This window comes from Myotis davidii, unplaced genomic scaffold (genome assembly GCF_000327345.1).
Source record: "Myotis davidii unplaced genomic scaffold, ASM32734v1 scaffold167, whole genome shotgun sequence".
NCBI lineage: Eukaryota > Metazoa > Chordata > Mammalia > Chiroptera > Vespertilionidae > Myotis > Myotis davidii.
The window spans coordinates 5,822,933-5,836,871 of NW_006300048.1; the positions used below are offsets into that span (position 1 = coordinate 5,822,933).

The 13,939-nt window shown below is 37.9% G+C and overlaps 1 protein-coding gene across 1 annotated transcript in view; it reads right to left on the reverse strand.

Moving 5' to 3' along the window:
* Positions 1-13,939, reverse strand: part of LOC102753466 (24-hydroxycholesterol 7-alpha-hydroxylase) — a 71,611-nt gene that overhangs the window by 21,642 nt on the left and 36,030 nt on the right. The window contains 2 exon segments of the mRNA XM_006776413.2: positions 6,484-6,504; positions 6,507-6,619. Of these exon segments, the coding sequence (XP_006776476.2) occupies positions 6,484-6,504; positions 6,507-6,619 (134 nt within the window).

Here is a 13,939-nt window from a genome sequence, read left to right on the forward strand (position 1 = left end):
TTGCAACAAACTTATAAGAAAATACCACTGTTGAGTTTTAGTGTAGTATCAAAGAATAGCCACAAATATCTGAAAAGGCTACTAAAACACTCCTTTTTTGGCTGCATGTCAATGTGAGGCTGGATTTTCTTCATTTCCATCAATGAAAACAATACATCACAATAGACTGATTGTAGACACGTACATAGGAATTCAGATATCTTCTATGAGCAAGACATCAGATTTACAAAAATTTAAAAATTATGCTACTCTTCACTTTTTGTTTTGGAAAATATGTTTCTTAAAACCAGGCTATTTATTTACCATGTAATAGGGTTTCTTGTTCTTTTTAAATGAATTACTAAATAAATACTTCAACAATTTCTCAGCTTTGGTTTCTAATACAGTAAATATATATAACTCACACAGACAAAAGCTCTTTGGGATCATCAATAAATTTGAAAAGGATAAAGAGATCCTGAGACCAAAAGTTTGAGAACCACTATGTTAAAAAAGTACCCACGTTTTTTATTTATATTTTTTTTGAGAAATTATATGTATACTAAAAGCCTGTTGCATAAAGATTCACGCAATAGGCCTTCTTTCCCCTGGCTGCCGGCACCGGTTTTCCTCTGGCACCCGGGACCCAGGCCTTTGGTCCGGCCGCAGTGGGCCAAGTCTCTTCAGTCTTGAGTCTTCACTGAATGCCTGTGTATGCAAATTAACTGCCATCTTTGTTGGGTTAATTTGCTTAGCTGCTCTGATTGGCTGGTGGGCATAGTGAAGTGACACCAATTTGCATGTTTCTCTGTTATTAGTGTAAATTTATTTGTTGAGGGGCAATTTATAACTTTTAAAAAATTCTTTATTGTTTAAAGTATTACATATGTCTCCTTTTCCCCCCATTGACCTCTCCCAGCCTGCCCCCACAGTCCAGCACAGGCCCTCATGCCTCTATTGTCTGTGTCCAGTGGTTATGCCTATATGCATGCATACAAGTCCTTTGGTTTGATCTCTTACTTTCCCCCTCTCCCCACCTTTTCCTGCCTTTAGCTAGTCATCTCAAACCATATATTAATCTCTTTCCTCTTCATGAACTTATAATGATTTACTTATTCTGTTAAATTCTTATGTGTAAGGGGTTTTGTTTTTTTGTTATCTATCTAATCTGTTCTATGGATCTAACAATCTGGTCTGACACCAATATGATGCCATTTTAATACTTGTTTTAATAACATGTCTTAATAGTTTTATAACATTTTAATACCTCAAGAAGGTAATTAATATGTCTTAATTATTCATATTTTCCAATACTACTTTGTTTATTATTTGCTTGGTATTCTTGCAGATTAATTTTGTACTAAAAATATGAAGCCTTGAAAAGAGTATAGGTAGAAGTTTAAGAGTTTTCAAAAGACGGCATAATAAAGAGAAAGAAGAAATGGAGTAAATCCAAGGAAGCAGGTAGTTGTTCATTTTAATAGAAAAGAATACAAAAGCAAAAATGAATACTGATACCCTGTTCAGACTACTCAGGGGAAGAGCAGTGTGAGAATACTTCTAGCATTCATAGCAAGACACCCTGACCAGCTGTCCAACAGGAGGGAAAATATGAATGAGCCTCTGCCACTGCTCAATACAGATAGTCCCATATGAAATGTTTTCTATAATACAAATTCTTAAGAACGTGTTAGTATATTCAGCAAAGGCATAGTGAAAAAAATGAAAGCCATATACATAATCAAGAATGGGGAACTGATGAAAAAATTTAGACTCTATCCATATATTAGATTATTATGTTGCAATTCAAATGGTGTAGATGTCTTTTATTGATATAGAAAATTATTTGTGACCTATTATTAAGTAAAATAAAAGCAGGTTATAAAAAATTAACACAGTATGACCCCAATTGAATTTTTGCACACACTACAGGAAAAAAAAAATCTGAAATCATAACAATACCAAAGTGTTCACAGGAATTATCTTTGACATGAAATTGTTAGCAATTTTTCATTTCTTCTTTCATCTTCTGTTTTCTAATTACTTACATAATGAATTACTTACATAATGAAAACTGTGCAAGTTATTAAAGTTAAAGTCTCATCTCCCTAGGGAGAAATCTAGGTGCGTGTGGGCCTCCTATGCGGAAGGCCACTTTTACAAAAGAAACAGTGAGTGCAGGAAACACTGCACCTTTTATAGCTGTGAAGAGCATATTGTGGGAAATAACGAAGGAAGGACTGGGGCATTCTGGGAAGATGCAGCCTGAGCACAGGTCTCTGAGAAAGAAGAGACCTGTCCCACCACTGAGATGCCGTCACAGCTGCTGGGGTCTGGAAGGAGACTGAACAGGTAGTGAGTAGCCTCATGTCCTCCAGGAAGAGAGTGAGGGTGTTAGGAAATGGAGATATGAGGCTCATAATTATTTAAAATAAGTTCTTGACTCGTTTTGGATATCCATTATGTCTAATTCAAAATATTTTATCCCATAGATGTTAGACTTTATAAGAGGGTTGTATGTTGTGAATCATAAGTGTGTTTATACCCTTGGACCAGTAATCCACTAGTAACACATAATTCAAGTATAATCATTACAAAAAGAAAATGGCCCTGGCCAGCTGGCTCCATTGGTTGGAGTGTTTTCCACTGCACCAAAAGGTTGAAGGTTCGATTCCTGGTCAGGGCACATACCAAGGTTGCAGGTTTGATCCCTGGTCAGAGAAAGTATGGAAGGCAACTAATCGATGTTTCTCTCCTCTCTGATCTCTCTCTCTCTCTCTCTCTCTCTCTCTCTCTCTCTCTCTCTCTCTCTCCTCCCTCACCCTTCTCTCTCTCTCAAATTAATAAACATACCTTGAATGAGGATTAAAAAAAAAGAAATGTACTCTGCTCAAAGATGCAAGTAATTACCACATTAAAAGAACCACAAAGTAAAACAATCTAAATTCTCAAGAGCCAAGAAATAATTAAGTATTCAAGCTATTAACTCCATGGATGATTATGTGGCAATGGAAATAAATATGAAAACTCTCTAGATGCATGAAAAATAAAAAATAACGTTAACAACTTTTTAAAATGACATATTTACACTGTGACAAGAACTAGATTTATCTACTGATGTCATACAAAGAGAATGTTGGGTAGTTGTTACAGTACAGTTGTGGGGTTGTAGGGTTGTGTACGCATGAGTGCATATGTATAGGCATGTGTTTGAACATGGATGTTTCTTTTGGTAAAGTTGTTGAAATAAGCAAAATTAATTTTAAAAAACTATGTGATATTAACAGCCCCAACAATCTGACAAGGATATGATGTTAAAAGCTCCCCCAAAAGCTACTCACTTAAGGATAAAAAAGGGGTTCAGGGGGTGTGAGGGATGGTGGAATATAGAGTGATCATATCAGTACCAACATTGACCAGCAGACAAGTGAGTCGCTGGTCAAGAGATAAGAAATTTTATGCTGAAAAACAAATACATTTGTGCCAGCACGCTTATGTAAAATAAAAATACAAGAAAAGAGAACATTAACTGAGTCATCTTCAAGGAAATGAAAAGTAAAATGAAATAAGCAGGAAACTAACATCTGCCCAGTGGAAAACTCCTCCTGCTAGAAGGGAAACAAGGGGGCCGGGGAGACAGGCTTCAGGTGGTGGCATAGGAGAAGCTAAAGGAAAAGAAAGAGGATGAGCACAGAATCCCAAGAACAAAGTAGTGTTTAGTGAAGGAAGAAGTATTGGGGTGTAAGTACAATTAATCAAATAAAGATAAATGAACAGCAGGAGAATATCCAAAGGCAGGATAGCAGGAGCCCGAAGGAACACAATCTCAGAGGAAGTGTGTTACATTGGTTGGAAAGTGGTGTGTGCCTAAAAGTTTTTGGTTGTGTCTGGGAAGGAAATCTATTTATGTAACAAATTAAACATTGCTTATTATACAATCACCCTGTGATGATCTCAGATACTTAGCTAATGAAATAGCACAGCCAGGTGTTATGTCTGAGAAGAGGGGTGCAGAGCTGCCATGTATGTGGCAGGCAGAGCGACTGGTTAAAGAAGCGCAAGGTGAAATGTGTTGAAACCACATAAACCACACTGGAACTCGCAAGAGACAGAAGAAATCCAAAAGCAGCAGGAAAAAATGTTATAAGAATTTAGACATAAGAATCCTTATGGGTTTTTTTCTTCCTGGTTTGGTCATGGGCACGGTTAGTACAGACAAAATGGTAACTTTATTTTTTAATTGATTTGAGAAAGAGAGAGAGACATGGCTTTGTTGTCCATTTATTTATGCATTCATTGGTTATTTCTTGTATGTGTCCTGACCAGGGATTGAACACACAACCTTGGTATATGGGAACAACACTCTAAACAACTGAGCTACCTGACCAGGGTCTGGAATACAATCTTTAAGGGAGAGCAATTACAGGGTAAAAAACCTGAAGAATGAGACCAGAAAGAGAAAATGAGAGAAACAGAAAGGAACTAAGGAAGAAAAGAAGAGAGCTATACTGCTGACTTTTTCTTTTCTGTCTTTCATAAGGAAATACATGTGATTGGAAGGAAGAAAGGGAGGAAGGAAGAAAAGAAATGAAGGAGGAAGAGTGGATGAAAGAAAGGAGTGTGAGTGCGTATGAAAAGGGTACAGGACAAGCATAAAACAGCTTTGAAGAGACTGTCATGGTATAGAAACCAAACAAAACAGGACAAAATAAAAAGTGAAGAAAACTAGACCAATAACTCTCAGGAGCTTAGATGCAAAAATCCTCAACAAAATGTTAGCAAAAGAAACTAACAATGTCTAAAAAAGTATACATCCTGATCAAATGAGATTTATTCTAGGTATCTACAAAAAACCTACAGCCAACATACTTAACAAGGAAAGACTAAATGTTTTCCCATAAAAATCAGGAACAAGGCAAGAATATCTGCTGTCACCACAGTAATTCACCACGGTGTTGGAAGACAGAGCCAATGCAATAAGGCAAGAAGAAGGGGGAAGAGGCATACAGGTAGGAAAGGAAGAAATGAAAATATTATCTACAAAGAAGCTCTTAATGAATCTACAAAAACACTCCTAGGACCAATAAGTGAGGTTGGCAAAGTTGCAGATACAAGGTCAACATACAAAAAAAAATCAGCTGTAGTTCTATAAACAAGTCATGTACAATTGAGACTTAAAACTTGAAAATATACCATTTATAAAAGCTTCAAAATAACTGAAATATTTAGGTATAAATCTAACAAAACATGTATAGAATCTGTGTAATAAAATAAAAATGAAGATGCCTGCTGGCAGATAAATGATTGTGTAATTCAAGTAATTATCTACTAGCCAGAATATAAATGAGGCTATAAAATAAATAATATAAGAGTGTTCAAAAGTAGGTTTATAGTTTTTACAAAGAAAATAATACAGTTAATAAATAATAATACAAGAATAAGCTCTGTTTCACATACATAGAACTGTAAACCTATTTTTGCACCGCACTGTATAATGTAAACATTTATAATATATGTATATATTTATTTTCACATATTTATATATTATCAACATTTATAATATAAATAATATAAATAAAAGTTCAAGAAAATTATAGTACTATTCAGACTAATAAACACATTGTTCTACTTAATTGCACCAAGTTGTTTGACTATTTCCTCTGAAAGCATATTATTTTATACTCTTAAAGTAATTAAGAATTTGATTATTTAAAAGCAAAAACTGTTTAAAATCACACTAAAACTAAATCCTGTAATTAATGTAAGATCAGCCAAACAAACAAACGTCTCTTCTGAATTTAGCAAGTTGCAAGCTTTATAAAATTTGGGTTTTTTTTTATCTTTTCGTGTTGTACCACTACAAAATGTTCTTGGTTTGAATCCAGGCACTCTCATGCTGTGTGTAAAAACAGCCAAGAGTGGAGGTCTGACTTAATGTGATCTTGCAGGCTCAAAGTCAAATCATTCTGAAACAATATTTAGTTCTGCCTGATTGACTCAGCAAATATTGACCTGAAATTCTGCCATGTACACATACTTTTCATGGTGCACTTCAGAATTTTCTCCTATTCTGCCCATAAAAAGGACCTCTCTCCCCTACTCGGACGCTGATTGCTAATATCAATTATCTGTTCCCATATCTGTAATCTGTGGTCTGAAACTGTCTCTAGTTGGAACTTCTCTTGCACATGAATTCCTCAACCTATGGTTGCTCAGCAGTGGAGATATTATCTAATCCACCTGCTTGATTGAAATAGGCTTATACTAATTTTGATACATAATCACATAGCCAAAATGATTATTAAAATATTATATTGTAGCTAAAATCCTCACCAATGGGAAAATACCTACATTGACAAAATGTTGCTATACAACTCTTGTTAGTGATCTATTCCTAGGTCATTTGATGCTACTGGAATTTAAGGAATTATCTAATAATATATGGGAAAGATATGTGCATTTTTTTTCCTAGAGAGATTATTTTAAAGCCAAATTAAAGCTTACCAAAATTTTAACTGGTTTCATAGAACTTTTCTAGTAATGGCACCTGGGGCTCTTAAACGAATCGTTTCCAAAATACACCATTTAATTAGAGGGAGTTTCTTCAAGTCATCCTCAGACACTTTAATCTTATCTTTACCTGTAAAAAGAATTTAAAAAGAAAATGGACTTAAAGAGGCCAGGAAATGATTTCAGGTAAGCTCATAAACATAGGTTAGATACTACCTCTGACAGCTAGTGTTAATATTACTATTACTCTTTAAATACCAGCCTTAGACATTTATTGCCTCTTACCAAGATAAAATGTATGGCATCGGCATAAAAAAACTAAGTCAATGTTGATTGCTGCAACATGATGGATTGTATCCAATCTTGGTCTTCACAATCCTACATCTGTCAAATGACTATGACAGGCCCTGTCAGAAAGGTGTTCAATTTTCACCCATTTCATTCTTCCTTGTCCAAATTCTCATTTCACTTAAGGAAATAGCAATATAAGGCTGGCACCAAAAGTACAAAGAATATGTCCCAAGAAATCTGACACACCAATTAGAAAGGACATATGCACCCCTATGTTCATAGTAGCACAATGTATAATAGCTAAGATTTGGAAACAGCCCATCAGCAGATGGAGTGGATTAAAAAACTGTGGTACATCTACTCAACAGAATACTACACTGCTATAAAAAAGAAGGAACATTTGCAACAGCATGGAGAGACCTGGAGAGCATTATGCTAAGTGAAATAAGTCAGTCAGAGAAAGATAAATATCACATGATCTCACTTATTTGTGGAATATAATGAACAACATAAACTGATGAACAAAAATAGATCCAGAGACAGAGAAAGACCAAACAGACTGTCAAACCTAAGACGAAAGGCCGGGGAGGGTGGTGTGTGTGTGGGGGGCGGGGAGAGGGGGCGTAAGAGATCAACCAAAGACTTGTATGCATGCATATTAGCATAACCAATGGACATGGACACTGGGGTGGTGGGGATTTGTCCTGGGGGGTGGGAGTGGCCGGGAAGGGGTCGATGGTGGAAAAAGGAGACATATGTAATTCTTTAAATAATTTTTTAAAAAAGAAAAGAAACTGAAGAAACAATTGCCTGGTGTGTGTGTGTGTGTGGGTGGGGGTAACAAAGTAAGAGATCTGAGAAGCCACCTGGCTTGCTTCTTCTGTCTCTTCCCTGCTGATTCATTTTTGTTTTTGTTTCTTTTTAATCAGACATTTCAGAAGTTTCTCCCCAAAATATTAGGAAATGAGAGATGAGATACATGTATTTCATCCGGACTGATGATTCCTCTACACATAGGTGCATCAGATGTTCCTGATGTAGCATGCATAACTTAGCTAATATTCAGACCCAAGGCAACTGAAAAAGGATGGAGGCCAATCTGTTTATGATCCAAAGTATGGGCAGGGCCTTAAGTCAGATTAGACAACTTAGCTAATGGTGGTATTTCAAGTAAAATGTTTCCATTTTGAAAATTAAAACAACTCAGCTTTCAATTGGTTTTGCAGTACTTGCTTAATAAACGTAACAACATTGTCAGTTAAATGAAGTCAACTTTCCTATTTGCTTTCCAACTGTACTGGGAATGACTGGGTAAGAGTGGAATATAGGGTCTCAAGCATGTCTCTCCTACATTCTGGATGAGGCTTGTTCTAAAAGCAAGCCCGTTCTGCATGAGAGATGGGTCCGTGCTGCCTGGAACACTCTCTATGTCAGCACATGTGGAATTCCTGGGGAGTTAGAAGCAAATGTCTTTGATTAGTAGAGTCTAGGAACCAGAGCTTTTGGATTCTGGTTCTACTAATCTCCATATGGGTACCTACACACTCCAATAAGCTCGATAGGTTCTTGACACAAATAGCGACCAGGAGCTGAGATAGACTCTACCAGGGTTACAACAATGAAGGCTTCTTACAACACATTTAGTCTTGTAGGAGGTAAGAGACAAGCTCATAGTTAACTGGTACACCACGTAGGCAAGGAAGCTATTCTGTGAGGTGTGAAAGGCAGAGATGCTCACATTCAACTACAGGTAAAGCTAAATATTCTATGAGTATCTTCTCTAAAGCTACAAATATAATTAGTTCCTTGTACAGGTAGATCTCAGTAAATACATATTGAACTAACAAATGGCCCAACTTCCACATGGAGAGATGAATAGTGGATATTCTAGGCAAACAAAAGACAAAGAGCAAGTCCCTAAAAAAGTTTGCTCTACTAACAGTGAAGATTCTAACCTTTTATTTTATTACTAGAGGCCCGGTGCACGACATTCATGCACTGGGGAGTGTGGGGTCCCTCAGCCTGACCTGCACCCTCTCCAATCTGGGAGCCCTCAGGGGAGCCCTCTCCAGTCCAGGAGTTTCTGTCTGTCTTTGCAATCATATGAGTGAATTATCTGAGACCCCAACTCAGTTTGGTTTGTTGCTCACAGAATAATGAAGCCTTTTTTTTCTTTGCTTCATTGGTGGAGATTTCCTGGAAGTTTTAGAATATCTTCCCTTTAATTTTTCCTAGACACTCTGATTTTACTAATGTCTCTCACCTTTGCTTTCCCTCCACCCCCCACCACAACAGTAACTTGCTCCAGGCTCACTTTGCTCTAGTGTCTAAGATAGTGGTTGGCAAACTCATCAGTCAACAAAACCAAATATCAACAGTACAATGATTGAAATTTCTTTTGAGAGCCAAATTTTTTAAACTTAAACTATATAGGTAGGTACATTGTTATTAACTTAATTAGGGTACTCCTAAGGCTTAGGAAGAGCCACACTCATGGGGCCAAAGAGCCGCATGTGGCTCATGAGCCTCAGTTTGCCGACCATGGGTCTAGGAGATCCGTCTGCCACCAGAACTACTATTCCCAGAATTCCTGGTGCTCCCCGTGCTCTTGGTTTTCCTTTCCTGCTTTGTCTCCATCTCATGGCCTCCCTATCTGCCAAATCCTCCAAGCCACCAGCTCTCCCTCTCTTTTCTCTGTCTGGCAGTTTGGGGAGCCAAGTTCCCCAAGACATTCCACTCTCTGCCGGCTCTCCTGCTCTGCTCTCCGCCTGGCGGCTTGTGGGAAGCGACCGAGGGAGCCACGTCCCCCCAAGCTGCCGGCTATCCTGCTCTGCTCTCCGCCTGGCACTTGTGTATGCAAATTAACCCACCATCTTTGTTGGGTTAATTTGCATACTCATTCCTGTTTGGCTGGTGGGCATAGGGGAGGGATGGTCAATTTACATGTTTCTCTTTTATTATAGAGAATATTATCTTTTATTTTATTTTTCTGACCTCTTTTTAGAAAAAAAGAGATTTTATAATAGTTATTATTAGAGTAATTGAATTATAAAGTGCAAAAATGTTTTGTGTTATGTAATATAGAAAGAAAAGCTTCTTTTGAGTTGAATGTAATATTTAAAATCTATTATGACCTATAAAAATATGAGAGCTGTAGACTACTCTTGCAGAACAAATGTTTTGATAAAATATTTTTAGTTTCTCAAAACCCAATGTGATGTGGGAAAAGCAAGGTAGTATTCTTGGATTATTCAAAGAAAAAAAGGAAATATGCTAAGTTTTCAAACAACCTCTTTAGGTTAAAGACCTTTCTTATTATAACTCTTAGAAAAGGCTCTGCACTCATACTGTGCATATTTCAATGCACATCTGTGGTTTGTTTCCCCAGCATTTTGACTCTAAAATTAGGAGGCTTCACTTGGAAGCATGCCAAGTTCATCATCAAGTGCACGAGAGCCTAAAGCCACCCAGGACCAGTGCAGAAGACATCCACTGAAGAAATCATGGGTGATTTCGGGTAAAATTCAGAGACTGTTGTTTAACCATGGGCATAAATGCAATGAAAGTCAAACCAAATCTTAGGATATTTGAAATCAAATAAAAGAAGTAACAGAGCAACTATAAATTATATTTGTTAAGGTTATATAATGGATTGAAATTCTATTATTTCACCCACTTATTCACTCAATAGAAATTTGCTTCATATCTGTCACATGCTAGCCTATGCACAGGTGCCATAAGAGACAGGAAGAGAATAATACTAATTTATTAACCACCTAATGTCACAGATACTTTGGGCCACTGCATTTATTTCTTATAACTCTCTGCCAGCGATCAAGCCTCAGAGAGATTATTGTGTGGGAAGACCAGCCCCTGTGCTTCCAACCCATATCTTCCTACATTGAAAACCCTTGCCCTTGATCACTATGTCCCATCACTTCCCCTCAGAGGAGAAAGGAAGGAGAAAAATACAGCCATTGCCTTAAAGGAGCATGGACACAAGGATCCAACATCTTATCTAGATATAAATAATATCTGTATCAGAAGGTGAGGTTGCAAAGTGGGGTTGAATACTGAGGGCCCCTGTGCTTCCCACAAATGAAAGAATAGAAGTTTCACGAGAGAGGATTCAAGTGGCAGCTGTGTCCATCGCCTCCTGACTAGGACTGGAGTTTCAGCTAATAGTAAGCCTGCAGGGATGAGTGAAGCTCACCCAGACAGAAAGAAAAGGCACTTACATACCAAAATTAATCATAAAAATATGATTTCTTGGACTTAAAGAAAATAAACACAAATCAAATACAATCACCAAAGTGTGAGAGATGGCTATTCTGGTGCCTTAATATTTAAGCCCCTGCCCCTTACATACACACACACACACACACACACATGGAATATAAAATATAGAAAATCTGTTTCTATAGCCCTGGGGTAATATTACATAAGGACTTAACTAATAATTTTGGGAAAATAATCCATGTTTTGAGAGAAAAGAAAAGGAATGGTAGATATCTGTTGTGTCATTCAGACCTTTTGAGATATATTCTAAAAACATTGAATCAGCCCTAACCAGTTTGGATCAGTGGATAGAGCATCGGCCTGTGGACTGAAGGGGCCCAGGTTCGATTCCAGTCAAGGGCATGTACCTCGGTTGTAGGCACATCCCCAGTAGGACGTGTACAGGAGGCAGCTGATCGAAGTTTCTCTCTCATCAATGTTTCTAACTCTCTATCCCTCTCCTTTCCTCTCTGTAAAAATATATCTATAAAATACATTTAAAAAGAAAACACTGTATCAGAAGGTGAGGTTGCAAAGTGGGGTTGAATACTGAGGGCCCCTGTGCTTCCCACAAATGAAAGACAGATGTAGATGCTACCAAAGGACACATGGAAAGATGAAGAAAAGCAAATAATAAGCTCCACTGAAATGTAAACAGTAGATCCCTCCACATCCCTCCACCTCTTTCTTTACTTTTGAGAGCGTGGATTCTCAGTTCTGTTTGTTGTTCTCTGCTGTGAGTTAAGCTTTCCTTTGCAGAAGCTGCCTTTTCATATTCACAGAATAGCTTGCTCAAAATACTTAAAGGTGTATGCAAAAGGTCACAGTACACATGAAGAATGAATGTGGGACCAAAATGCATGGCATAAAGGTTGAAAAATAAAGAAACTGATGTAATAACCTTAAGCAATGATTCCTATCAAAATTCGGTCAGGAAATTCGCTTCCAAAATTTTATGATAATTTATTTAAAAAGTAAAAGTCAAATAATAAAAATTAGTGTTTATTTTAGACTGTTATTAGGGAAATTATGTAATCACTTTAAAAAACAGCATTTCTATGAATTCTACTAAAAAATAATGAAGCAATGAGATCAACTGTAGAAAGAGATTAAGGGCAAGAAACTAGTTTCTTGGCATATTTTCTCAACCATAGACCTCAAGAAAAACTTCTGAAAAAAAATCCATTTTTAGAGAACAGAAACAAAGCTAAAGAAAAATAGTAAATAGCTTATATCCACAGGGGAATAAAATCAGTATCTTACATTCTTCTCTTCATTTCAGAAATTTTAAAAACTTCAATATTTTAAGTAATGTCCAAAAGTTCAATTTTTAAAAATTATACCTCTATTTTTATGCCAGGAATATCCTACATAATAAAAGGCTAATATGCAAATAGACCAAACAGCGGAACAGCCGAACAACCAAACAACTGGTCACTATGATGTGTGCTGACCACCATGGGGCGTGTGGAACATTGCAGGTGTTAGTTGCAGTGGGATGGTGGAGCAGGTGAGCAGGGGCGCCAGACCAAGACAGGGCGTGCTGGTCACTGTCATCAAGTGAGCCTCTGGTGGTTACTGAAAATTCTTTGCTCCCGCGCACCACAGCCCTGCCTGGCACTTGCACCTGCTGCCAGTGCCGTCCCTGCTCACACCCGCAGCTGGTCCTGTCCCGACTGCTCGCACCATTAGCGGGTGCAATCGGTGGCTGCCAGTCCTGATCACCCTGAAGGCTTCTCCACTTGCCCCTGGTCCTTAGGGGCAATCAGGGCAGCAGCCACCACTCGCACCCACAGATGGTGCCAACCCTGCTCATACCCACTGCTGTGTTCTGCACCGTCAGTGGGTGGGAGCAGTGGAGGTGGGAACAGGGCTACCGGCAGACAGGGGACTGGGGGCCATGGTGGGAGGGGCAGGGCAGGGGCACAGAGGATGAGCCAAGACATGCCCCTGTGCTTACCACAGCCTCGTGGCCCACAGTTCCTTTCAAGGTGCACAAATTCGTGCACTGGGACCCAGTAGTCTTATATTTACAAAGTTATTGGGGTTTTTTTCTCCCAGAAGAAACCCATGTTCACTGGGAAAGGTCAGTATACTGCAAATAGAGAGAATAATAGTGGATAAAATGTACTGAAATAGATAACATCACTTACAATAAGCTTTATATCTCAAAAGACCTTACAACAGTTATTTATAGGTAGTGAGAACGTGCAGGTTACAGATTTTTGGAAATTTTCAGTGAGATTTTGTTGACTTGTTTCCCAAATGGGAAAAGCAATAAACCCCTTTCTACAATTATTCTTTTAAATTTGATAAAGAAATACTGTGAAACTGATCTTTGAGTATTTAAAGGGCAAATTAATTTTAAATTGTGCATAAAGACCACAATGACCTTTCCCTTCTCCAAATATGTATTACCCTCTATCCCTGCAGACTAAGAGACAGTGAGAGAAATGCCCAGGACAGAGAGAGACCAGAATTGAGAAACAAACAGTAGCAGAAATAGGAAGAGAGAAATGAAAGAGAATTAGTGAGTAAATAAGGTCACAGAGCTAAGTTGGTTAAGCAAGGTGCACATTCGAGGGACTTAATTATCTACACAATAAGACCCAGGTTTTTCATAATGTTGCAAATTATGTCTGCGGCTGGACCTTCCCCACTGACATGAGTAGGACATGGATGCAAAAGATTCTACAGAGTGTGTTAAGAAAGGGAGAGGCAGTGTGGTACATCTACACGATGGAATACTATGCTGCTCTAAAAAGGAAGGAACTCTTACCATTTGCAACGGCATGGATGGAACTGGAGAGCATTATGCTAAGTGAAATAAGCCAGCCAATGAAGGAAAAATACCACATGATCTCACTTATTCATGGATAAT